General features: G+C 40.9%; 1 protein-coding gene across 2 annotated transcripts in view; it reads left to right on the top strand.

Annotated features, from left to right (window-relative positions):
- The window catches only part of LOC124159431 (TNF receptor-associated factor 4), a 736,683-nt gene that overhangs the window by 705,527 nt on the left and 3,599 nt on the right, over nt 1-27,557 (top strand). For both annotated transcript variants that reach the window (XM_046535238.1, XM_046535239.1), the window contains 3 exons: nt 25,498-25,602; nt 26,240-26,566; nt 27,323-27,502. In XM_046535238.1, coding sequence (XP_046391194.1) covers nt 25,498-25,602; nt 26,240-26,566; nt 27,323-27,502 — 612 coding nt within the window. The remainder of the gene's footprint in view (nt 1-25,497; nt 25,603-26,239; nt 26,567-27,322; nt 27,503-27,557) is intronic.

Genomic DNA, 27,557 nt, shown 5'->3' on the forward strand with positions numbered 1-27,557 from the left:
AGCGAAATACTGTCAATGGAAAGCTCCAACTGGCGGATATCCTAAAAAAAAAGAATTGGCCTTTAATCCGCTTTAAACTTTCGCGAGAAGATCAAAAGCTAAATCTCAAACGAGATTACCTTCACCTGTCTATTCAATTCAAATCCTTGAATTAAATTATATCGCAATGGGTACATTGTCCTCCGTTAGATACATTATTTAACGCTCCCATATAAGGTTTATATAAAATGGAAATAAAAGACAAATACAAAATTGAACATATTAGTATAGGGTTTTCTCACTACCTACTATCTACACCTTCTCGGCTTCTTTGAGCAAACGTATTCATTAACTAAGATCCTTAAGCAATGTTTCAACATGGGAAAGGTTAAAAAAGAGATGTTTCACTGAGCATCTATCTTCGTTCTCTATCTAATCTTCAATCCCTTTTTTTCTCGCCAGGCCGAAATATATGCAAATGAGACAACACTTCGTCTCTCATTGTGATTCAAATCTCACCGCCGAGGATCATGGGAGGAAGGATTGTTATTCCGTCGAGTTCCACGCTCGTCTTTTGTCTTCGGGGGCGCGAATTGATCGTTACTTTTTTTTCTTCTCTATCCGTCCTTAAACGGGGGAGGACAGCGAGTCTTGGTGCGGAAAAAATAAAAGGCGATCGAAAGAGAAAGAAAGGCGGATTTCTTAAGACCCCCGCCGCGCCGACGACAATAAATAATGTGTCGTTTCGACACCGCGTGACTCTAGTGTCGTCGCCGAGAACCGGAATTGAATTCTGCCCCGCTGAACACGCTTCGTAAGGCCGATCGCAAAGATGATGGAAAGGGAATTGGATTTACGGAAGAGGAGGATCAAATAATAATTCTAATTGGCTATCTGGAGCACCCACGGCTCGTACCAATTGATTAGCATTCCGCGAAAGATACCCACAGTGTCCTTTACGCAACAAAATTAGATTGACCTGGTTCACGTTCTACTGGAGCAGTCTGATAGTAAGAGTTCATCAACTAGCCACACCCGTATTAGGAGAAGAAGCCATGCTAGTAGAATACAGTGACTGATTTAAATTAACGCAAAAGGAGTGAGAAGGAATCAATGAAAAAAAGGCAATAGTAAATTTTTTTTAAACGAATTTGAAAATTTTCGCGCACTGGCCTGCAACTATAAAACGCCGATACACTTCCAGAAAATGAAGATTGACTCCCGGACGATAACATCGGCCTCCTCATTTCACTTTATAGACGATGAAAAAGGGTAAAATTCACCCGTAAAATATTCCCGGGATAACAGCAAAGAATGAGTACGAGTGACCGCTTACTTGGGAGTTCATTTAGAAATAAATGCCATATATTTGGGCTTCCATTCAGGCAGGAGGTACTGCAGCGTTGCAAAAATCCTGAGATTTCTGGTTCAAATGACTTCATGAATCATATTTGATTGGAACACACTTAAGACAATGGCCATAAAAATGTCTCTATTTCGTAATTCAGCATTGGAAGACAGTGATTTCAACGCTAGATCTTCTCAGAATACCCCTTATACTTGGTCTTACCTCGTGATCAAGCTATCATCTACATCTACATCTACATCTACATCTACAAATTACCCTGCGAGCCACCTCTAGGGTGTTTGGCAGGGGGTGATCAATCACCAGCATGCAGCATGCATGCAGCATGCAAAGCAATGTGGCATATCATTACGTTGAGCAGTACTTGAGACTGAATTTTGCTTTCTTCAGATACATTCAATTGCGACGTTTTGCATTGTCCTCGATATGTACTGGGCGTTCGTAGATGATGGGACGAATCAGACCTGAAAAAAGTTTCACTGTGAATTACTAAAAACGAGATATAACCTCATGAATTTACTGAGAAAAAAATTCTGTCGACATGTGACATGATGAAATTACAATACATTCAAGATTTCCGGTAACTTTATGTTATTACTAGAAGAACACGCTACTAGAAAACGTTAGTATGTGGTTTATTTTTTTCCAAAACGATGACCATAAGTAGAAACGTAAAATCAGTGGAAGAAAACTTATGATATTAATTTTATTGACTCAAGGTAATTTTCATCATACAATAGTTTACAAAATTAACTCGGTATCACACTAAAACGTAGCTTGTAAATTCAAGTATTTGTCAGCGCTGGCATAAATTTGTATCGATTAGCGAGTCATTTTTATTCACCAACCAGGGTAAAGGTTGCAAAGCTGAATTAACTACACATCATTTACTGAAGCACACAATAAGCCCAAATCTCTCCAAGCCAAATGTTTATTAGTGTAATCATCATACTTTAAGTATTATTTTGGACGCATAATTGCTTAGATCATATTTAGGTACACAGATGAAATATATACTCTTTCAATCTTATGATATGTAAGGGCCAGTCGACGATTAGCTAGGATGGAGTCGTTCTAAAAATATTTTTCGCTCATACATCGACGTAGAAGGGTTTGAAGGGTTTAGAACGCGTGAGCGAGGTGGTATAGGTAGAATGGGGAAATATGGACACGGTTCTGTAAGTCCGTGACATGGCATTCGTCCGAAATAGTGGCCAACTGACGTTTTGTCCCAGGACCTCCTTTTCCTTATTCTCCGACAACGGTCCGCTGCTCCCACCTGCTTTAGTAGGAAGTTCTGCGACGCATGACGGACGTAATCTAGACGCAGGCAGGAATGCTGCCGTAGTTTTGCACCGGTTCTCATGCATAGACGTAACGAAATAAAATGACAATTAAAATGATCACAGGTTGACATTCGGCGATTATCAGTAAATTCGTACGTCTTAAAGGAAATTAATGTTTGCCATAAAAAATTGATTGTTCACCCATCCTCACATTGCAATTTTATCCATTCAATAGCCGTGAAAATGAAAAAATAGATTATCCACGAGACAACGTAAAATGTGTCTAAATAGCCACCCAATCTTGAGTTAAAAGAAATCACTCAAAACAAAACGAACTGTTACAGGGTATATTTTGTAAAATTTCTCACTGATGGAAATAAAGACAAGCTTTGCAAATTTCACTAGGCAAAAAATTTACTGCGACTCGGATGTCATCGCGTTGTGTTATTATCAGGCCAGGAGTACGCATGATGTTAAGAGAATCATGGCGCGTCAAACTAATCTTAGGATTGTTGACTAATGATGATGACAATGGTAGACTCTGTATGCACGACTATTTATACGTGATCCAATATCAATTGGGCAAGTATTCAATGCAGGTGAAGTTGTCTGTAGAGTATCTTTCGCCACGTAAACAACGGCTTTTATGGAAAAAGTGGATTATATTTCGAAAAAGCCCCATATCCAGACTGTTGGTTGTTTTGAAGTGGCTTGAAGGACGTCTGAGGATAAATAGGAGTCGTCGGTCGCCCCAGAGACAAACACCAATGTGGTGGGGGGGGGGGCGTGGGAGGGGAGGCGGACATCGCACCCGACATTCTTTCAAAAGTCCCCGCCCCCTTCCCCCCCGTGGGCGCCCTAAGGCGGGAGGGACGGAGTCGCATTGGTAATCCGTCCACGGCGGCCGTGCGATCGGAAATTATACTGCGCTGTCCCTCTGGCCCGGGAACTTTTCTCACGTGCTCCGAGGGCCTCTGCTAGGCCGTTCTCCGAAGCGAAAGGCGACATACTTGTGGAGACGTAATACCAACCGACGATTCCGCAGAACTACGTGCCTATGTAAGTACCAGTGGGCTCCTTTACTTATGATTTTATTGCCGATTACGAAAATGGTCGAAAAATAAAGGGGTCCGCATTTTTCCTTACATGGATTCGTCACCATCTAGCTACTCGCAGCGAAAAAAACGAAGGCCCGTTCTGAGGCAAAGTTCCTTATTATACAATAAGGATATTCTTTTAGGGATGGTCATATAATAATTTTTTAATTTTAATTCAATGGACATTATCTCCCAGAAATGTATTCTGGCAGTTACAATGTACAAGTACAATGATAATATTGCAGTATCCCACTGAAAATGATCATCATGCTTAAAATAATGTTCGGGATATCAACGAATGGTATGAAAAACACACACTGAGATGGACTAGGTAGACGTAAAGCTCAGAGATACACTATATTAACATGTACGAAGCATGAGGAATTAATAAATGGAAAAAATTAGAATTTCTATAGTCATCTCGGATTTTTTCAATATGAGAGAATTCGTGAGCAGGTTATTTGGGACATAATTTTTTAGCCCTTACTTCATGAACCCAGTGATCTAATTAGCGCCTGTTGTAATAAAAATTCAACTAGTTAAAACAATGTGAAATATATTTTGAAATTCACATATGATTTAAGTGGTGAAAAATAGATAATTATGGAGTAAAAACCATGGGAGCAGCAAGATAAAGAACGACTTATAAGATGACGAAATAATATTGTACGTAAGGTACAATGATTTATATATTATTCTCGGGACTTACTCATTTCCACCCAAGCCATAGCAGTGACCAAGACTGAGAATAGCTCATCTCTCTTCTGATCTCTCCCAGCTGGCCCAAAGAGCACCTTCCCAAATGTAACACCTGTGGAACGCGCACGGGGGCGTTGGGACGAAGTATGAAGGTGGAGGGGGTGATAGCCGATGGATCAAGTCCAAACTTGTCGGAGAAAGCCACTTGCGTCGCTTGGATTCCGAGTTAAAGTCTTTCGATGATCGAAAAAAAAGAAAGCAAGCTGTCTTTCGCCTTGGGGAGCGTAATTCATGCGAATATCTTTTAGCTGACGTCCGGAAGTCCTTGACCGATGCTCCACTCTTAATGATATAATATGTATTATATTCCTGCGAAATAATCAAGAATACACTGAGGATTGACATTGATTGAAGAACACTGGAATGATAGAGATAAGAGTGATAATAATGAGCTTAGAGTGAGACTCCGCTGTGAATTATGTCAATAAACAAAACTGCGGCCTCATCAATGAATCCTGTCTCTGCAATGATGCGTAAGAATATCAATAATCAAGATGAATATGATGCTAAGAAAAACTGTGCTGTTTCATTTAAAATCTAAAGTATCCAATTTTCCAAGTATCCAACCTTCTCTAGAATCCATAAGCTTCAAGAGAGTAATCACTGATTCACTGTTCACCAGCACCTGCAGGAACTGGTGTTAGACAGCCTATTTACGAACGCTGATGAGAGATAGGGTGAAGATTGAATATGTTAAATCAACTCAGAGAAATATTACCTAATTTTTAGTTTTTTTATAATGAAGCGTTAATTCAATCAATTGCTGGAGAGAAGCCACTAGTTTTCCATACGGATTCGATTCCTCCCCCAGTTCTTCCCCGGGTACGAGTCCTCATTTTTTCAACAGGAAGACTGAAATATTTCCTCTCGTCGCATGGGTAAGGGAAAGGTAGACATCATATGGAATCCTCCTTTGATGTTCGGATGATCGAAATAGAAAACGATCTCTTGGACCATCTGCTGCCTTGCTTCAACATACATCACTCTCATGATACGTAACCATCGTCATCTAGAGCGACTTTCTTGGCCCGAGGGCCTCTTCTGAGGTTACGTCGCGAGAACAGGAAGCGCTCGCATGAATTCGGGTTTTGAGTCATCGCCGCCGACGAGTCCTCTCGAGTTTGAAAACGAAGGTCCATAAACGTCTTTCGAGGAGTGGCCTTGCGTCACACATGCGAGGTTGGAAGGGGAAGCGCGTGGGCAAACGAATATCGCGGACCGGTCGGAGGGTGGAACCAGCGCGCCTCTTATTCGCGCGACGCCTTGTCACTTTGCATATTCGAGTCGCGCGTGACCAGGAGGGATTCGGGATTTCATATAAGGAAAAGTTCGCGGTTCGCTCGAAACGAAATCGGAACCGAAAAAAAAGGACAACCTACAAAACATCAGCCTCCCCCGGCCTCGGGCATAAAGCGGAGGAGACTTTCGCTTCTGGGTGATGGTAACGGCCTATCGTGCCATTTTCCGTGGTAATGAAATGCATAAAAAACAACAAAGTAAATGCTCGCAAAGCCAATACAGTCCACATATTTGAAAAAGAAGTTTTAAGTGATCTCTGAATTCTTCTCGGGTTTTCACCACGTTCATTGGGTTTTGGCGACAACAGTTTCGCTGACTGCAATGAACCTACAGAAGTTAAGTGTTTTAAATTACTTATGAATGAAAATAATATGCATGGTAGTATTGCAGCTATTATGCATAAGAAATGGCTTTAATGAAACAAATCACGTGTTAAAAATGCAATTAAATACTTACAATTTGCTGTAATTAGGGATTTTAAAATACCTTAACGAGTGTCTTTTTATTTTTCGTTTATAATATCAATTTTTTCCAGTTTTTCTCTTGTAATACCATGGTTTAGAAAAAAGGACGTTAAGTATCAAATATTCCTGACCAATTTTGAAATTCTACTCCGCTCAGGGTAAACATCAGGCTTATTCAGGCCGTAGAAAGGGAAATGGTTACATCTTAGAAGTTAAACAAAGAGGATTATCTTGATAACACAACTTTACCAAGCTGTGCCCGATTCATGCTAATTAGCTTAAAAACATTTACCACCTGCATCGAAAAGTCAAGCTCATAGTGGCTTCTGCGACCGGCGTTCATGAAATAGAAATGAATTTTAGTCCGCACATATGATTGATATTTTCTCCTAGAAAACGATACCGCAGACCTTATGAGCACCAAGTGAAGTCATAAGTAACGCATGACGTATCTTTGTGGCTCAAATGATCAATCCTTTCACAGAATTTTCGCAGCGTATGAGTTATTGCCTTGTTCTCTACACTCAAATCATCACTTTCCTGAAATCTGGGGCGTATCCCGTCTTTTTTTTTCATAGTATCCGTTACACGGAGACGCGCGGGAAGGCCTTTCGCGAAACGATAATTCGCTCGAGCACCGAGAATGAAATTAACGCATTCTCTATTTATATTCGGATTACGTGGCTCTTCTCGGATTTTTCATTGTGACGCGTATAGGGCCGTAACCGGATTCCGTAAGTTCCCCGCACTGGGTGAAGGGAAGGACTCGAAGGACGCGAGTGAAGGAGCCTGGAGCATTCGCGGACGCGAGTCATGACACGACTCGGAATGTCGTTAGAGGCCGTAGGGCCTCCGGGAGTGACGCAACACTTGCCATAAAATTGCGCACAACCAGACGCCCAGTAAATATCGAACCCTGATGAAGTTAATAATCGGCGAAAAGGAATGTGAATGGCTCAGATCGGTCATAACGAGTGTAGATATTATTTCAATTGTTACCTATTCCAATTGTTACAGGGGCGCCGACTTATAAAAAATATTGGGGGGGCCATATCGGAGGTCTTGCCCCAGGAAGAGGTTAAATTCAAAGTGTGTCGCAGCACCGAAACACTAACCTGCTTAACCTTATAACTATTTATTTCAACACTCATTGTTGAATTTATTTTAAAAGGTAACTATCGTCAAGCATGGGAAATAAAAATCAACAATATATTTTTGTAATTTCACAAAGCACAATATAACTTAATTATTTTCTTGAATTATTGAGGGGGCTCCGACCCCCCAAACGAATCTTTGAGAGGGCTCGGGCCCCCTCAGGCCCCATGGAGTCGGCGCCACTGCGGCTATTCAAATGATATAATATTGCGAAAAAACGCACAACATAAATAAACATAAAAGGAATTTTTTACTACGAAGTATATTGAAAATGTTGTTTAGGGCTTGTATGTTTAACGCGATTACTGGCCGGCCTCGGTGGCGGCGGGTGCTGCCTAGCAAGAGGTCGCGAGTTCGATTCCCGCCTGGGCAGGTTTCCCCCTATCCAGAGCGTGGTTGTCCGTGCACCTTTATTTGTCAATTGAATACCCCTACATGAAATGGCCAATATGAGCTTTCTTCGGTAGTTTGATAATATAATTAATGAAATAAAAAATAAATACCACTGTACTTATACAGTAAATTGTATTTATTATTCAGTTGAAAAATTACCATAACTCACCGGGCCAACCATAGTGTTAATGTTTTATCGAGACATTGAAATCTCCAAGTAGTATATAGTTATCTTTCTTTTACTCCCCAATATAGGTTGTATGAACTGCGAAAAACAAGGCAACTTTTCAACTACACGGAAAGGTGACGCGAAACCAGCGTTGGAGTACGATTTGAAAGCTATACCTAGGGCATGGAAAAGTTACATGGAACATATTTACCGGACTTCTTGGATATCATGACGTCACGCCAAAGCCACTCCTCCCTACGTCAACCCACCTACCCTTATTGAATACTTCCGATATTCACGAATCCCCACTGATTTTTTTCTTAAGGCTGATCGAAAGTGAGCAAAAGATAAGAATAGGCTGACACTTCCACCACCTTCTCTCGAACATCTGGTCGAAAAAAAATCTTAAAAAAAAATTCGTTATGAAGAGGAGGCCATTCACAAAGAGGACTTTCAACGTTTTTTGCGTCCGTGTAGGGGCGGAGGGCCACGGAAAGAGAGGAGGGTGGGGAAAATCGGTTTTCTCCTGTTATTTTTTCCTCCTAAAAGCTTTTTTTTTCTTCGCTCGTAGCGCGAGGCGGCTGGAGGTTGTCTGCCGAGGCTGTTACACGCCCATCTAGCTTAGGATATTTTTTCTCTTCTTTTCTTAATTTTATTCCTCATGTTGGATTTTGGGATTCATACTCTCCAGAAGCAGCATGCCACTACCCGAAACTATTACTAATTACTGCGAACCAATCAACATTAAATGATAGTTTTACGAACGTTTTTCTCCCGGAGAATAGTGATAATGAAGTCCTCTCCGTATTATATTCACGTGACGGCATCATATGTGCTCAGAATCACAGTATTTTTAAACGAGTGCCGATTCATTATCTAATTATAGTTCTCTATGAAACTGATTAAAAAGTTTTGGCGAGGAAAATGTGGAATCCTTCTGTGGAATTTCATGCTCCAACGCAATGCACTTTCACCTTTCTTCCCCGTATGTAAGGAATTCTGCGAATGCCTTCGTCACAGATGACTGGTTGCTCGGCCGTTACGCTCGAAAAAAGTGTCATAGCTTATGTCATCCGTCGGAATTGATTTTCACTTCGAATTAAGAACGCGGGGGAATTTATTTTCGTAATTTGAAATTGAACGAAAGCTACCTATACCTTCGGTTCACAGGCGTGGAAAGAGAATACTTAAAAGGAGAAGAGAAAAGGTATACCTATGTTTCTTTTGTCAATCAATGTGCAGTTGCCTCATACGGTGTGACGGTATATCCGAGTTCTTTCACATTACACGCGTCGCCTGGCAACTGGGGCGAGCGGAAACAATAAAGCGATGCGATCGTATCCTCTCATTTTCACGGGCCGGTAATCACAAAGCTATACTCCAGACGTAGATGCATGCACCTTATTCCTAGTTTCACCTAGATAGGACCCCCTACCGAACGTGACTTCTCTGTGACTGTAATCACTTTCCAGTATTAAAAAAAACTGTCCGTTTCACCTAAAATCTCAATCACCAGTTTACTGCTAGTAATAGCACTTTTGTATTTCGCACTTGGAATTTTTCATGCACTAATAAATGGAGCTCCAGGATTAGAAATCACATGCGAATTTAAGTACGATTCAAAGGGGGGTGCTAGGTTACCTCCAGCAAAAATTGAAGGTATTTTATCCTAGTATTTTACTTCTCACCGTGCTTTTAACCCAGTAAAAAAATTAGCTTCTAGGACATGGCACATACCTATGCGATCTGTCCAACCAAAAATAGGCACAGTCTTATTAAGTGAAGCAGTTTCACTGCCGTAATAATCTAGCAAAACGTCAAAAAATGTTTGAGAGCCCAATAAAAAGTCACTTTAGAAGTTCAAAAAGGAAAAACTTCGCTTATTCCACGTGGTGATTTTATTTTGTCCGACCATGGTTTCGTTACAGCGTAGCATTTTCATAACCTAAGATAATGAATCTTACGTAGTTAGAAAATGCTACATTGTAACAACACCGCGGTCGGACGGAATAAATCACCATGTCGGAAGAGCCAAGTTTTTTTCCCTTCAACTCCTACGATAAAGGATTTCCACCAACTCATGCACATACTATTACTTATAAAAGTTACTTGTGTAAACAATAAGTTCATCGGGCTATGTCAGATGGCTTCCTAAATTTCCCTCGTAATTCTGCGTCTGTTCTCGATACACACCCTTCGAGGCGGCTAGCACAGTGCGGCTCAGACAGACAGAGAGGGTGCTTGACCCTTTCAAATGAACCTTGAGGGGGATCACTTGCAACGCCAGTCACCATTCAAAGAGAGAAAGAAAAAAAAAGAAGGGAGAGATATATTTGGCGTGGGTGGGTGCGGCAGTTCCGTGAACAACAAGCGCGCTCTTTTTTGTCCCTCACTTGTTTTTCTTCTCTTTTCTTTAACCGATTTATTCCTCCCCTACCCTCTGCTCGCCGTGGGCGTCCCGAATGACGTGTTCCGGACATTCCGCGGATTCTGGTCGCCGCCGCGGGGACATACAGAGACGCGTAGAGAAACTTAGAGACGCCAAGGAAAACAATGGAACAACCACTTATCCCTTTCCCGCTCTCTTCATTCGGTATTCGAGTTGATTTTTTTTCTCTTGCCGCCCGAGAAGTTTTCAAAGTGGACGGATTGGTGGGCATTATCCTAGCCCGTTTCCCTCCAAACCCTATTATTAAGAGTGCTAAGGGGTCAATTTTATCTCGAAGAAAGACCTGGGAAGAGTGAGAAAAAGTTTACACAAACACTCTATGGATTGGGTCTACCGCACACTGCGACGAAATCAATTGGTTTTTCGTCTTGATGTGACTCACGAGGGAAACTATGGTTTCATAGACAAACTTCAGTCCTAATTCATTCGTGTAATTGTTACCTTTAGGTTTTATAGGTAATTTTAGTTTAAAAATATTTATTGTTACAGTAATTATTTAATCAAGCCCCTGTGTGCCAACTTGCACTGCACGAGCCCTTGTTTTCAATGAAGGAGCATGTAAAGTGGTGCATTTTTATTGAAATTCACTGATCCACTACTCTAAATGTAGTAGAGTCTCAGTCATAATTTTATTGTGAGATATTTATGTGTGTAAAAAGAACATTTTGTTGAATTTTCACTTGTTAAATTGTCACTCGACGTTAAACGGCTTTCGGCATTGTTTGACAAGCTCTAGAAAAAAATGGAGTGCATTCTCAGGGCTAAAACTTATACTGCAAGTAGTTTTCTAAGTATTCAACTCAGAAATAACATTTTATCAGTGAGTCTCGTTTCCTTCATAAAAATTTATGGCGTTAAAAAGTTAGTATGGACAAATTTTTCCCGAGTTTTTACGGAAAGATTTTGACTGACTGTATTTTATGATAGAAAAATCAAACAAATGGTTTCCAAAAGTTTCATTTTTGATGAACACGCTGGTTTTTTAATTATTCTGATATCTTTTGAAATAGCTTCGAAATAAAACTCTATGCAAACCTCGTTTTTCATCAAAATTTGCTCAGCCGCCCTTTTAAAAATGGCTGCTATGGCTTCTAAATTTTTTTCAAATGGTGTTTTGTGATTGTCTGCTTGTAGGGAACCAATGATAAAAAATCAGGATAATTAAAAATGTCGAGCCAACAAATTTTATTTATATTGGGCGATTTGCAATGGAATGACCTCTAAGGGAGATAACACCTTTGCTACTAAGCTAGATTAACATGGTTTTAAGCATCTGACTCCTGAAACCGCGGCAAAATCAGGTTGCGTGCCGTCCGGACATGACTCACAAAGATATTAAGGCTTCATTAGAACCCCATAAGTTCTAATTCACACATAAAAGTGAATACTCAAGTGAATGGCCACTTCTGTTCCAAGGATAAATTCTCAGCATTAGAAGTCCAAAAGTGACCGACGGCCTTAATTATAACGACGGGCGGCCAGTAAATCAAAAATTTAAGGGCCGGAAGCTGACCATTAAGGTTTCCTTTTCTTTGTGAGCCAGCGATCTCATTCCTCGACCAAAAAGGGAATAATTTTTTTCTTGGGGCTCTGGAGGCACATCACTCCAAGTTCGTCCTTGAATGGAGAGATAAAATTGTTCCTTGGCTCGAAACGGTAAAAAAATACCTACTTCGGAAGTGGTCATCCAAATTACTCCAATAACATTTTCCATCACTATCAAATTACATTTTCGGAAAATGTTCCATTTCATTATTTGAAAAATTACTTTCAATTCTCAACTATGATTTGATGCGTATTTCTCTAAATAATAAATAAAACTACTAAATAAGCACTAAAACCTAAATGATTCGTCCGAAGACGCAAGCAAACATACCATCAGTGTTTTATGTATGATAATTTTAATTCTCATGATCATTTCTCCTAAAACGTAAGACTCACAAGTATTGCAAAGAGTCGAAGAAATATCAACATCACCTCCCATAAACTAGTTATCACGGAATAATGTTTGCTAAAATAAAAATAGGCAGTTTACGCCCATACAAACCATCGCACATTTCTGAGAAGGATTGCAAGATACTAGATATAATTGCCCTGAAGTATTGAAAATAACCATCATGACTGCGACTGATTGATTTCTCAACAGTGTTGGTTTCCAAATGGTAATAAAACTAATGCTGATTTATTGAATGCGTAACAAAATATTATATTTCCTCAATTTTCCAAAGAATATCCTTCACTCCTGAAATTCCTCATATGAGAAAGATTTTTTGTTTATATATTGTGTTTAACGTACATAAAATATACAAATATAACTACAGGAGGAACGGTCGTAAAAAATATATGTACACATTTTAAATAATAAAGTCAGACTGGTCATGTACATACATTATTTTACAAGTTCATTTTGTGCAAAATTTCCATCGACTTCAACCGAAATTTCCTTCGATGCTCAAATCCATAGGGTATAAGTAGAGACAGGAGTTCTCTCTGATTTTTTTGGATGAACTCATCCACCTGGCCGCCAGGTATCGCGCACACTATCGCTGTCCGCCCAGACTTCCCGTCCCCCGTTTCCATGGCTTCCCTCATCCGTCTCTCTCGTCTGTGCTTGAGCGGTGACGTCATTCCAAACCGCACCATGAACTGTTGTCGAGGGCGAGTCACTCCGACGCGAAGAGCGAATCATGGAAACAACACTCATTGCTCGACGGCGAACAAAATTCCAATTGGCGATCGCCTGCCCGTCACATAACCGATGACTAACCAGAGAACTATATTCTAACTCCATACTCATTCAGATTCCACTGACTAACACCGCACTTGGCTTCATCTCTGAACCCGCATTAGTTGTTTTCTGGTTACGAGAGTGAGCAGAAAGTGCTTCTATTCAGCCATAAGGCCTCGTAATTTCTAATAACCGTAATTTCTTTCTGGTAACCCTAGTGTGCAGAAAGTGCTTCTATTCAGCCATAAAGCCTCGTAATTTCTAATCGAAACTGTGGACGAAGCTACCAAAGATGATTTATATTCATGAGGAAGTCTAATATTTCCTTTCCAACGCTAATCACTGATCGATTTTCTCACTGACGATGAAAGAGAGAAGCACACGTAATGAAATAAATACTGGGCTCGGATCTTTTAAAGTGCATGAGGTGAGTAAGACAATAAATTCAACGATGGGTGGGTGCTCGCACAAAAACCAATTTTAATTGATTAAAAAGGTCAACGAAAGCTTCAGTTAACGAGAAAAACCAGCGCTTTTCAGTAAGCCATAGATGGAGTAGTCCGTAACTGAGAATCAACTTCGCCAACATTCAGGACGGTAAACCTCGTCACCATTCCTAATGCAGTAGTCTCGAGGAATTTGATGAGAGAGAAATTGCAGGTGAGACAACAGACTTCTCCGAACTTCTCCCAAAGGAATCCGACCGCCTCTGACTCACTGCCCGTTTGCATTTTTCTCGTTCCCAGACTCCATTGCATTCCCATAAGTCTCAGCGTGGTTTGTTGCTTGAAAACATAGATTTCAACTTTCAATTCATCCATGACGCACGGTAGCCATAGTCAGGTCTTCACGCATGAGGTTAAAATTAACCACTGGATTAAAATTAAATTCCTGAAAATCAATCACTATAACATGGAGAAGTTATCAAGCAAAATCTAAATTTTACTCTTTAGTAGACAGCAAAATATATGCACAAGGTTTTCCTGGTATTGCGGTTTGTATTCTTTTTCAACGGTATTGACTCCATCTTCATATACTTACTCCATTAAAAAATCAAATTTTATGACTAAGTTTACGTCTACCGCAGGTAAATATGACAGCAGCCTTGATGAGATGCTGCCTTCTTTTGTGCCACATTCTATACCACTGACTCCCTGACTAAGCAAAAATAATTATTCTCCCCGTACTAAAGACAGATCATATGAGATGAGATACTAACGTGAGAAATTCGATATATAGTGCAGTAATATCTGATTGATCACCGTGAGTCTTCCAGAGAGGTCATAACTTGTGTCTTCAGCAAATACCAATGCACCTAGAAGATTCACATATGTACAAATCAAGCGTCCGGGTTCAACGGAAGATCTTGATTGATGTATTTAAAATTATTTTTCTCTGTACTTGTCCTCAATCTACGCTGTTTACCCCTCTGCACACCGTCAAAAGGACGAAGATGGTTTTTTTGTGCTCTCTCCGCTGGAGACAAGGCTATAATAAAATAAAGCATCGCACTTCGTGTAGTTTCTTCAAGTACCCAGCAAGGAGTGCCACCGAAGCACACTTCTGTCTTGCGGTTTTCGGAGATGGAGGAATCCCATCTCCTCTCTCCCTATTTCATTATCTTACGAGGTTTAGGGCCATGCCTTTATTTATAGCCGGTGAGGCATTCGCAACCTTCTGAAGACGACGTGGATTCTCGTGGTGGACGTTAGAGAGGCGAAAGGTGACTCTCTCGTCTTCCGCGAAGCGACGGGGCACTGTGCGCATGCGTGGAAATAGCCTCTTTCGTGGTTGGCATTCCTATCTTCAATCCGCATCGCTTTCTGCCACTATGACATGAGTGTTGGCATTTACTTTCAAAGAGATTTATTTCATGAGGGTGGGGACAGACGTTCTTCATCACCGATTCTCTTCCCGAGGCCCCTACTTGAAGCGAAGTTATCGTTTTGCTGAATGCATACCTACCTTCATAGGAAAGTAAAAAATAATGTACTGCTAATGTAATAATGTAATACTAATTCTATCTTAAGCATTGAAGAGATTCGGACATACTGAGAAAAATAATCTGTGATAAATAAAAATAAATGGCATATATGTGTAAAGTGGCTGTTAGATGACCGATGGTTTTTCAATATGCCAGAACATTAATCATAAGCGATTGGCGTTTCGAATCCGGGATACAGTATTATTTCTAATTTAAAAGCTGTATAAACAACGTTAACTACACATGTTACGCGTCAACAACCAAGCATCTATTTCGTATTAATTTTCCCTATTATGTAAACTAAATTTAAAGATGCACCCTGTAGATGAACATCTCTGCGGTCAGGCAAACCAGGACTTGGTTCTAAGCCTAATAGCACTGATTATACGGATACTTTTGTACATTAAAACTTTTTCTCTCTGATTGAAAGATGAAGTAGAATTACGGGTGATGGCAACAGGTCGCTCTCGCATCGCCGCCGACTAGTATGCATCCACGCTGCTACGGGAAGCATAATTGCACCTCCTCGGTGGTTGCGAACCTACATCAGTACCCTGGTCCCGTTTCGCAGCCGCCTACGTGAAGGAATGGCTTGCCTCCGGTGTGCCAAAGCTGTGCGCCAGGCAGGCGGATCACGACGAGTCCGTGAATCAGCTCGAGAAAAGGTGGAAAAGAGAGAATGTGCGTAGAGTGTGTGCGTCTATGCCGTGGGAAAGCGGTTTGTCGCCGCGGACACCCGTCCGAGATATCTGAAGGACGACCAGGAGACGATGCGGTGAGATGCAGGATGGAGGAGACCACGGGAGGAATCTGCGGAATCCGCGCATTTTTGCCTTCTTCTTCGGTACGCATCCTGGCGGCAAATCGTCTCCACAAGGGCGTGGCGTCCCTACCTCACAGCGAGGCATAAAAAAACAGCCGAACATCGTATTTTTCGTCTTGCAAAAAAAGGAGAATACCACGAACCAAAATGGAGCTAATTCATGAGCGAAGTGCAGCACGTATGTCATTTAACCTTTTTAGAGAGGCAGCCAATTCGAGGTATTGTGTTGTAAGACTGTTGCTTCTTTTATATTTTCCTTCGCGTAATGAATACATAACTAAATGGACCTTCAAACAATGAACCAATCTGAGTACAGCTCCTATTAACTAATGGTGTGTAGTGGCAGCCAAACATCCCCTAAAACTTAAACAAGTTTGTAGTAGCTGAAGGAGGTGTTTTGTCTCCTGATTTTTTGATCTACCTAGATAACAAACCATCTGAGCTAATGAGTCGGTTGACTTGAAGAGTAAATCGATTGAATCATGAATTCCTCACTTCATCGTAACGAACATTCACTGAAGCCTAGGTTGACATGTAATTGTACGATAGGTGGTAATTATGCACACAATGACCAAAAAGGTATCACGAGAGTTCTGGGCCTAAGGTGCTAAGCCTAAGGGCCTAAGGGTGCTAAACCAAACTGACCAACTTGTCAATAGCCAAGGCCCTCGTGCCAAAGACAAACGGGGAGACAATAAAGTTAACGTGCGATATTACAAACATAAAAAATAGAAAGCCAAATTAATTGAACTTCATTCAGCCAATATTTTTAAAATGACTTTCTCACTTGGGATGCACGGTGATTCCAAACCGCAAAACTAGGCACCAAGGCCTTCGTGCCTAGCCCATCAACACTTCTCCGGAAGAGCTTATCTTCACAGAAGCACTTAAAAGCCTGAACAGCGACCACCCACCGTCTCCGCCAACAGTTTGCTGGTGATTTATATCGAAAATCGGCTAACACTCGCGTGCGGAGGCCAATCTCCCTGCTCCCTCCATTCCTCTCCCATCTCGATCCATCGAAGGGGTTCTGCATGCCAAGGTGATGGGAAGGAAATGCCAAGCAGGAGAATATGTGTTATCCCGTAAAGCACCAAGGAAAGAGTTAACTCAGGATTTTATTGTTGGATGAGTTTTTATATGTTCCCCAAGTTAGTGAGACTAAAAGAGCAACAGCATCTTCGCTTTAATTACATTACCAGGCCTTGCAACAAAGAAGAAGAAGAAGGCATTTTAATATAAATAAAATGTTCAGGCTTCACTTAGTGGAACCACATATCTGTAGTGCGAAATAAATCACTTTGTAATGTTCCACTAAAATTTATTTTTCCGACCCTGGGTTTCAAATACTAGATTGTCATCAAAAATTAACTATACAGTGACTGTGACTGACTTATGACTATTTATACAAGGGGCTTGCGATGAACCATTTGATCACCTTGATAATGACTGTCTAGTAGTTGAAACTTAGACTTGAAAAGATTTTTTGAAAAGTTTTGTGGAACATTACAAAGTGATTTATTTCGCTCTAAAGATATTTTAAGTTATTATAAAATTTTCATCTGGAAAAGGTAATGTATCCTTGAGGAGAAAGGATTATTTTGGTTGATGTCGAGTCACTTAAGTTCATCATCTTTCTATCCCAAAGAGTCGCAAAAATGTAAATCAGCGAACGCCATGATTCACTCACGCGGGAGGCCCTAGGAGCTTCAGCCGGGAGGGCGAATGGTGAATCGAGTGTGTCCTCAAGACGACCACGCCCTCCTTCAGAGTTCCTATTCAAGTTCCGTGAGGCACGCCCTCTCCGAGTGTCTGCTCATCCATCAGCGTCCTCCTAAGTGACCAAGAAGTGAGAAGCAGAGCTAGAGTGATTTACACCCATTATACGTGGCATCAAAGCAAAGCCATTGTTCTAAATTCTATGCAGGCTAAATATTCTCATCATACTTACAGAGTTGAGCAAGCTGCCCAGCGATACCAATCGATCATGCTTAACATTCCCTCTTCTTCTTTCTTTGTATTTCGAAATGGTAATAGGGGTAATTAATGAACTCAAAAATGCTATTCCTCTGACAGGATTGAAGTTTTAAATATAGAAACTGCTTCCAAGAGGGGTACGAAAAACGAACGATGAACATCGTTCTTAGGATTGTGTTTCAGCTTTTGATTATCTATCTTAATTTAAAACTCGATCAATACGCAAGCGGCACCAAGCAAGGACGTTCACTTTAGCCACCTTTGAAAGTAAGTCCGTCTCCGAAAGATTGAATGTGAAGCCAAGTTCTCTTAAGCAGTTCGTCGAAACTTGCCTCCGGTTCCATTTGAAATCTATCTATGAGCAATCTAGAAATGGCTTTAGCATTAGGCCAACTCGGGACTAAAATGGATGAAAAAAATATAATCACAAGATTATTTCAGAAAATTAACTTTTACAGAGCCTTTTAATGTTATGATACGAGAACAACACAACGCAATTCAATCCTAATTTTTTATGTTCCCCGATGCCAGTATGCGATGGTTCAACAAGCCTCAAACTCCCTCGGATTTATACCGAGACTTTGTCAGCTCAACCGCATTAAATGATTTAAAAGGCATTAAGTAATATTATCCCATCGTGAGTCAATCGACAGCACGTAAATAAGCCATCTTGCAAAGTTGTCTTAGAACAGGTGTCGTCAACCGCCAGATCCCATGGACAAGTACAAGACCTCTGCGGCCGTAGGAAAGAAAAAAGAAGAATTGAAAAACAGGAGATTTTCTTACGCTTCCTAGTACGGAGATGCAGGAAGGGGACGGGAGGAAGAAAATCTCGGGGAACAAGTCATTCAGGTTTAGAAGTAGAGAACACGGACGATCTGTTTGGATTCGTTTAATGGAAAGCGATCCTAGACTTGCCACTGCAAGCAAGCTCTGATTCCACAAAAGGCGAAAGAAGGAGAGACTGTACTAGCAGCTCGCCTTTCCTCTTCCTCATTATGATGTGTCTTCCCCTGATCTTGTCAGTCATCGAACTCGAGTTTTCCACCAAGGGGACTACGTGAATGAGGCCCGTGTCCGTCCAATAAAAGACTTATGCTACCGCTTTGCTCGCTTCTGAATCAGTTTTCGAAAATGTGGTGATGCACGTAGGCCCATCCAATTCCTTTTTCTCTCATTATAACATTTGCACTCGCGATGAATAGTATTGACAATCTATGTCCTCAATAGATTTTTTTCATTTCGACTATAAAGCTCAGCTAACAGCCCCAATTATTTTATTTTCCCACGACTTTCGCATGGATTAACCGGGTGGCGACTTCTGTGAACGACTCGACGGAAAACTGAACTAAATTATAATGAATGATACCAAGGATGCAGCCAAGCAGAACCGTATTTAAAGGAAAAAAAATATTATTTTACATCAAGTAAAATGTCCTTACAACAGCATGTTGCTGAAAAAAGTTAGAGTGCTACAGAAGAACAGCAAAATATTAAGACACATCTTGTATAACATGTTCAATATTTATTTTATTTTTGGTGATGTAATAGACAAATCACACCAAATATGGCACATTAAAATGTTGATTCTATTCGGTGGTGAAGCGCAACCTCAGCGGCCAACTGCAGAATCCTCTTACTGTAATATTCACGGGTGATACAAGCAGCTCTTTTACCCTCCAGCTTATTATCATTCTTCCGGTCAGTCATCGAACTCGAGTTTTCTTCGCTGGCTGCAGGAAGTTACGTTCGTAAGCGCCCGCGGCGGCGGCGGACGATGCACCCCCGGGCGCCACCTTCCAAGGTCGTCGCCGGCAACCGCTCTTCAATCAACTGGCGCGGAGGTTCTCTCGCGGAGCACGGAGATCATGAGAACGCATGGAGGAGCAGAGGGAATGCACTCTCGCTATTTGTGGAAGCGCTGGAGGAATAGAGATGCAATCGAGCGCGATCTTCGTTCGATAAAAAAAAAAACTTGATGGCAAGGATTCCGATCGGGACAGGAATACAGTCGCAGATGGCGACGCGGTGTAAACACGAGACACTTCATTTGAGCTCGTGAGACATTCCCAATACGATGACAATCTTTTAATTCGAATGCATGCATAAAAAATTTCCACTCTTGTGGGAAGTCAACGTGCATCATAGAGTTGGCACTGAGATTCTCACTTTTCAGTTCAGTCGATGTCATAGGGTTCATATCCCTTTTCCTGGATATCACACAATTACTTATACCGCTTATTATTTACAGAGCGCGACCCGGGTTTCAATGAATTATCATCATCTTCAGGCGCAAATTATGATTTGTTTCAAATCAAATCAAATATAAATACTTTAAACTTAAATAAATTTTTAAATACTTTAATTTATTTAACAAATAATAATTTGCGCCTGAAGATGATGATAATTCATTGAAACCCTGGTCGCGCTCTGTAAAAAACAAGTGGTATGAGTAATTGTGTGATATCCAGGAAAACTTATAATGGAATACCACAAAGTAAATCAAGAGTGAGTGATTTTTTTAGGGATATCCATTCGCTCATGAAGATGAACGAAACGGTAGGATTTTTACTTTGGACTTAAATTCTTTCATAGGTGACCATATTCAATGAAAGCAAGCTCTATCATGGAAGGAAATGTTGTACAGGGAGTTAAGGCCGTTTTACACGGGGCACGGAATTGCGCAGGTTAGAGCTGCATTAATTTCTAAAATGGCGTGGAATTGCGCGAATGCATGAATGAAATTAGAACAGAGGCTATTTTGCCGTCTCGCATCCACGCATTCTCGCATGTGTTCTACCAATTCACCGCTTTACCCGACGCAATTTTGATTGCGCCTTCGCACGTACGTTGGATTGCGCAATTCCGTGTACCATGTAAAACGGCCTTTAAAGGTGTTAGAGAGGATGTGCGCGAGAAAAGGCTAACGGAAAAACGAAATCGATTTGTTTTCTTTGAAACTAAAAAATCTAATGATATCTCCGAATAGCTGAAGATGTTCCTTCCTCAATGAAAATTTCTTCTTTACCTATTTGGGGGTAATATGATACGTTTAAATCTCTTTAATGGCCGCTAGAGTAAGATATGTAAATTCATGTGTGTCGCGAGCATTAGGCGAATTACCGAACGCCTTATCCCGTCGGATACATGAAGGTGAATATTGAAAGTTCACGGTTCGATTGTCCGATTTTACTATTCGTGACAGCGACTCAGGGGAAATCGATTAAGTGAAACAGTTATTCGAAGACATTTATTTTAATGAGGAATTTGTTGCCTTAACGGCCACTCATACGAATACCTACCCATGACGCCAGACAAGGCGTCCCGCAGTGATCCTAATGGGTCCACTCTATCGCATGTCCACGGGCACGCACATGGTCGCTGTTACCGAACTCTTTTGTTTTGAGTGCATGATTACTAGTGATCTTTATTGGCTGCGTAATATTGGCGACCTTCCTCGCAACACAGACCATATAGCGGTCATTCACTCCTTTATCTATCACCAAACAATGTGACCAACTCTTAGCAACGGCGACGCAGCAGTTACGATTGACGACAGAAAAAATGCAGAGAAAACATTTCCAAAAGAACTAATAAATCCTGAAGGTGACGGAATATTGGCAGTAGAAGAAATGCTAGTCCACTGCAAACATATTGATTACCGATAACTGAAATAGCGAATAAGGAGACAAGGGAATCAATATTTGCCATTTTCACCCTGTTATCATGGCAGCCGAGTCAAGTCCCATAACTGTAAAGAGATAGACGTCATCATCGAAAATGCGGCGAAGTAAACACTAACAGTGCGAACAATTGCAGATAAGCGTGAGAATACCTCAACGAGAGCCAATATCTACGCGAGGAAACAAAATAAATATGCAATGGCCCTTAAAGACTTATCATTGTATGCCGTCAATGGCTTAAGTTTCTAGCGACGATGCATGGTAACGAAACAAGTGAGGGGGAGGTATAACATTAATCGTTAAGACTGTAAATGACATAACTCCAGCTTAACAACTAACGCGCATATTATTTTACACTTTGCAATCTCATCCTACTCTCAGGCAGTTAGTAAAATATTTAATGCAGTGATACAATCTGTTATTAGAGGACAATAATAGGAATTTTATGATTCTCTTTCACTTTTAAAATTTTCCCGCAAGAAAGTCAATATTATGCGTCCTTCTGACCTTACTTGCTTCTATTTATAAAATGTGGAGTTGATGTGGTTGACTAGCATTAGGTCTATATAGAGGATCCTCGTAGATAGTGACCTACGCGCATTCTATTAAAAAGAATTTTATCTGTGCTCTCAGAAGCTTCCCCTGGAGACTTTCCGAAATTTCAGTAACGTTGGCTTCTGAACTCTGTCTCCCTTTAATCCACATATCTTTCCGCCAACCCCCAAGCTCGCGCGTGAGTAGTTCAGAGAGAGAAAGAAGACCGCGAAGCCGTGAATTTTCAGCGCGTGGGAAAATTTTCCGCCCGAGGGAATCTGCTGGGACCCTTAGGGGAGGGGTCAGGGACCAATACCAATCGTAAGAGAAAGAGAGAAGTGTTCCTTAGGCAGGCTTCTCAGCATCCACACGGCTCAAAAATCCACCGCGCTCGCGGGGCCGAGAGTAAAACAATGGCATAAGAAAGGGGGCCGGGTCCCCCCCCCCCCTTGGGGATCTGTCACTTTTGCATTTGAAACCCGCCTCGGGGCATGGCGGAGAATAAAATGAAACATTACATGAATAAGTAAAACCGAAAAAGGGTATGCGAGCGCGAAGATTCTCAACGTAGGCTGCGACGCTGTGTCGCCCGCTTTTGGAGCCGAGAGCTTCGCCTGACACGCGCCCGAAGAGCACTCTGGCGTCGAGTGCGAAGACTAGAATTAAAGAAAGAAACTCTCTTACGTTAGCTGTCCGTTCGCGAAAATTCGCTGTGCAAAAAAAAAAAATTCGTTCCTTTGAAAAAGCGCCTCTAGGTTCGCGGGGCTTGCATGCTTCGTCCAACGCTCCGGCGTTTAAAATGCTTTTGTACCATTTTCCTTCGTTTTTATTTCATTTGGAAGGCTCTCGTGGCCCCCATTTCGTGTCCTCTCCAGTTTTTTCGCGAGTCACTTTTCGACAAAAGATGAAACCGGAAAACGGACTCAATAACCTGCTTCCGCCTCATGCGCTACTGGGTTAAATCCTCGGGAAATGACGGATGATGTATGAACGAATAAATAAAACGCTTGCAACCGAGCCGAGGCTCTCCGATGAGAAAAACATTTAAACTGCTCGCCCTGTTTGCTGACTTGTCGCTATCGCATTGCGTTTAGAGTGGGACTAAGGTTTTGGGGAATGGATGGCGTAGCGTGAGGGCACTCACTTGCTGCCGTAAATAAAAAAATCCACGAGTAGTCAACAACGTTCAAAAAATGCAACGCTTAACTCTTGTCCGAATATGAGGAAAGGCCCACGCCACTAGCAGTTGGTACAAGGTTTCTTGTTTGGATAACTTTTACTTGTACCAGTTTTTTTTAAACAAAGCGACACGCGTTTCGATGAATCTTCATCAGGCGTAAATTATTAACCAAAAAATGGAATACCACACAGTTAAAAATGAGTTCGTGAATTTTGGCACTATTTGGGAAGGAAACGTAATTATATCAGCTAGCTTTCGTAACAAAATCCAATCCCAAGACAAAAGATCTTAATAATTGGAGGGAGGTAGAGAATACTACGACTGAATACTCTATTTCAAGCCTTCTGGGCTTACACGCTAATGCAATAATGATAAGTGAGTTTTCACTGATCAGTAGTAGTACTATTCAGCGCTTTCTAAATGGACCGACTGGAATTGCTACTGTGATCTTGATTACATTTGTGGCTTCTTTAAATAAAAGAAAATTCACTATCGCCGTTGACATTTAAAACTTTTTAAAATTTAGTGCCTACTCGATTGCAATGGAAAACCCAAGATGTCGTTTAATGATTCGACTACACGATTTTTTTCGATGAAAGTAAATGGCATCAATATTTTTCAGTGTTGACATTCTATGAAAATATCTAAACACTTCTCTCGAGGGAAACGTCAGCCAGGGAAGGTTCACGTAACCCAGAACCATTTGACTTTGGTTTCGGGCGATCCTGAAGCTAAACTAAAATATATAGCATCAACAATGGCCATAACCTTGACTCAATCAAAACTACTCTCAACTTCTTATTCCTCCTCAGTACCTCACAGTTTTGTACACAGTACCTTTACCGGACACGTGAGGAAAATATTTTTTTTAATCATCTAGAAGAGATTTATAGTGAAAATGAAGTCATTTTCATCGGGACTAGGAAACTTCGTTATCTACCGCCAGGAACCTCAGGTTCAAGTCCAAGCGATGCTTTCGACGAGCCAAAAACGTCCAATTGAAAAAATCTCTCCTTTCGCGACGTGAGACATTCCCACGGACTGATTCTCATAACTCTCATTTCCTGAAAATGCGAATATCATAGACCTTATTGCGTGCTGCAGTGAAAGGAGAATGCTCCAGGGAACAAATGTGACATCTGCAGCGATCGTCCGAGGGGAAAATTAGAGACGCTTTCGAAGCAACTATTCCAACGGAGACAATGAAAAATAGGTGGGTTTTCTACGACTATCACAAGCAGAAACTTCAATACCTACGAAAAACTTTGCTGCGTCGACAGATGCGCTTGAATGACGCTGTCAGCACACATCACTTGAAGACCCTAAGGCACAATTGAAAGCCTTAACACCCTCCTAAAATGGGATATGATTCCGAAAAGCATTGCGGAATTTTTAATTGCGAAGTGTCACACACGTGTAGGAAACCTAAGTAGTAATCACTCGCTCCGTACGAGGTATCCGACCCATGGTCCGAAGTAGAAATTTACACCCTAAATCCTAAGAAATTCTTCTCGGAGGGGTAAAAATATAAATTAGATACCGATTATGATCTTTTGGCGACGGGCTGAAACAACTCAGTGGTGGAATTATGAAAACGATGAAATGATCGGAGGAATACCATAAATTAGACCAGAGTTATTCAATCCAGAAAATAAAACAAAAGTAGTTGGCCATCTAGTCGCTCATCTCCGTAGACTCCGCAGCCATTAATTGTCTGTAAGTGCTAATCTTGAGTCTCTGGGCACAGGCCGTAGAGCAAGGAGTGAAAATTTGAATATCCCATCACGGCTGAATGCAGGAGAACGGACGTGTTGGTAGTACCCGAGATCCCCACCACGGAACGGCGCCAGCGGGCGACCGTAGCGTAAGCCCTCTGACGAACGAAAAAGTAACTATTTAGGTATCTAATTTTGATGACTTAGGCGCGAACTTCAAGTCATGGGCGATTGTCAAAATCTGAATGACGACGTTTTTTCTCCTATGAGTGTTCATACGAAACAAAAGTAAAATCTACGTCAGACCTTAGAAGGTTTTTAAGCCATCGCTCGAACAATTGGTTCCGGAAAATTTTGATTTATGATTTCTCAAACTTCTATTGTGCACCTATTTTCCAACGCTTTATTTACATAGTGAATTAGAGCTAATGATACCATTATTTTCTTATAATTACAGATATTCCCAGATCCAGAGGCAGAAAAGGCCATCATGGGATCGATGGTGTATTGCATCCACCACAAGGATGGGTGTAAATGGACAGATGAACTAAGGAAACTCAAGGTACGAATAAATGAGATAAAATATCAAATAACCTAACTAAAGTTAACTCTTCAAAGGTATGGTAATTGCACTTTAAAACATGGTTTCTTATGAAAATTTATCGCTACAAACAATGATAACAAGTATCCATATATCATGCTACTCAGCTATAGTCTGAGCTGATGAGTTACAAAAAAATTAATCATTACAGCTACCTATATCACTACTTGGAATTTTGAGAATCTCATAGGACAGCAAAAATTATTCGAAAGATAGACTAGACGCTTGACTAGCAGGATTTATTTCTATGGGGTGGGAGCACCAGGGTCTTCTCGTATTAGAGATAAAAAACAACTTACAATTACTGTACGAAATATTCTCTTTATTTTAATATGACAGTTATTGGTATGTAATTAAATGATATAGGCTCCGTAATGCACAAAACTGAATGAAATGATAACCGTATAAAAAATATTGTCTTATTCCTTAAGCCTCTGTAGGGGGCACTTACCCACTTCCTGTTGATAAGATATCGTAAATATGGATAAAGAAAGTAATTATTTAAATAATTGGAAAAGAGTAGATGCATAGCAAAATATAATATGCATAACCACTCATCATTATATATTATTCCCATTTTCTCCTGACAATCTAATAGGCTCACCTGAACACCTGCAGACACGATGCCGTCCCATGCACACGCCAATGTGGTGCGCAGATTCCTCGTGTGCTCATGGAAGACCACTTGCGCCACACCTGCCCCAAGAGGAGGGCAAGGTGCGAGTCTTGCGGCCGAGAGTTCTCCGGCGAACTTCTCGAGGCACACACAGTGGCTGGCTGCCCATCGGAGCCCATTTACTGCGAGGGCAAGTGTGGAATCAAGGTTGCCAGGAGATTACTCGCCCAGCACAGAGCCACCGAGTGTCCTAAGAGGCTGGTGCCCTGCCGACACTGTGGGAAGGAATTTGTTGCAGACACAATGCAGGTTAGTTGAAGCATTCATACCTCATAAATGCTTTATCAGTGGACATTATCACATTCAAAATTCCTTTTGGACTTTCTATTTATTTTTGTCTGTGTCCATGCTTCCATCATAATGATTGTCATTAACTATTTAAACTTGGGTTGGGCAAATGAAAAGTATGAAAGCACTTTTGTTACTGGCAATGCTATCTGTTGCATATTTCAGTATGATATTGCCAAGTTCACTTAGGCTAGAAAGCTATATAATCCTTAAAAAATAGTTTGAATGTGATGCTCAGTAATCAATGAAATTTAGGTTTACACCTTACCTTTTACTGCTACCCAAAAATAAGACCATTCAACTAGTATAAAAGATTAGGGCTTCTCCCAATGGAACTAATGATACAGTTTATAAATTCACCATGCCAAGTGACCATTGAGTGATTAATTAGATAATACAATGTTAGATGCTAGTTTTTTACATTAATTAATTAGACGTAATGTTATGAACAACACTGATTACAAGGTCATTGTTATAGCAAATGAAATAAATAACTATTCAAGGTGTGGTCAAATGCAGAAATATAGCTCTTCAGATGACACTACTGGTTCTGAATGAATCAGCTTTTTTGTGCAAGAATGTTTCTGTCAGTGACTTTTAAAGATTAATTTTGTATTATTAGCTCATTAAAAGTTTCAATTCATCGTAAGTAAACACGATATCATGTATTGAAGGCCTTTCATACCAATTGCATAATATTTAATTCTCTCTCATCAGGCACACCATAGCAAATGCGGAAGATTTCCCCTACCCTGCCCAAATAGATGCTACGTTGATGGAACAGGAGGAGTCACAGTGGCACTTATACCAAGGGAAGAATTGGATGCTCACCTTAAGGATCGATGTACCTCCGTTAGCGTGTGCTGTGCTTTCAAAGATGCCGGATGCAGATTCAAGGTGAGTACATTTAAATAATTATTTTTCTTGTCACAACCATTAACGTTAAGTTCAA

This window comes from Ischnura elegans, chromosome 5 (assembly GCF_921293095.1).
Source record: "Ischnura elegans chromosome 5, ioIscEleg1.1, whole genome shotgun sequence".
In the NCBI taxonomy this organism is placed as follows: Eukaryota; Metazoa; Arthropoda; class Insecta; order Odonata; family Coenagrionidae; genus Ischnura; species Ischnura elegans.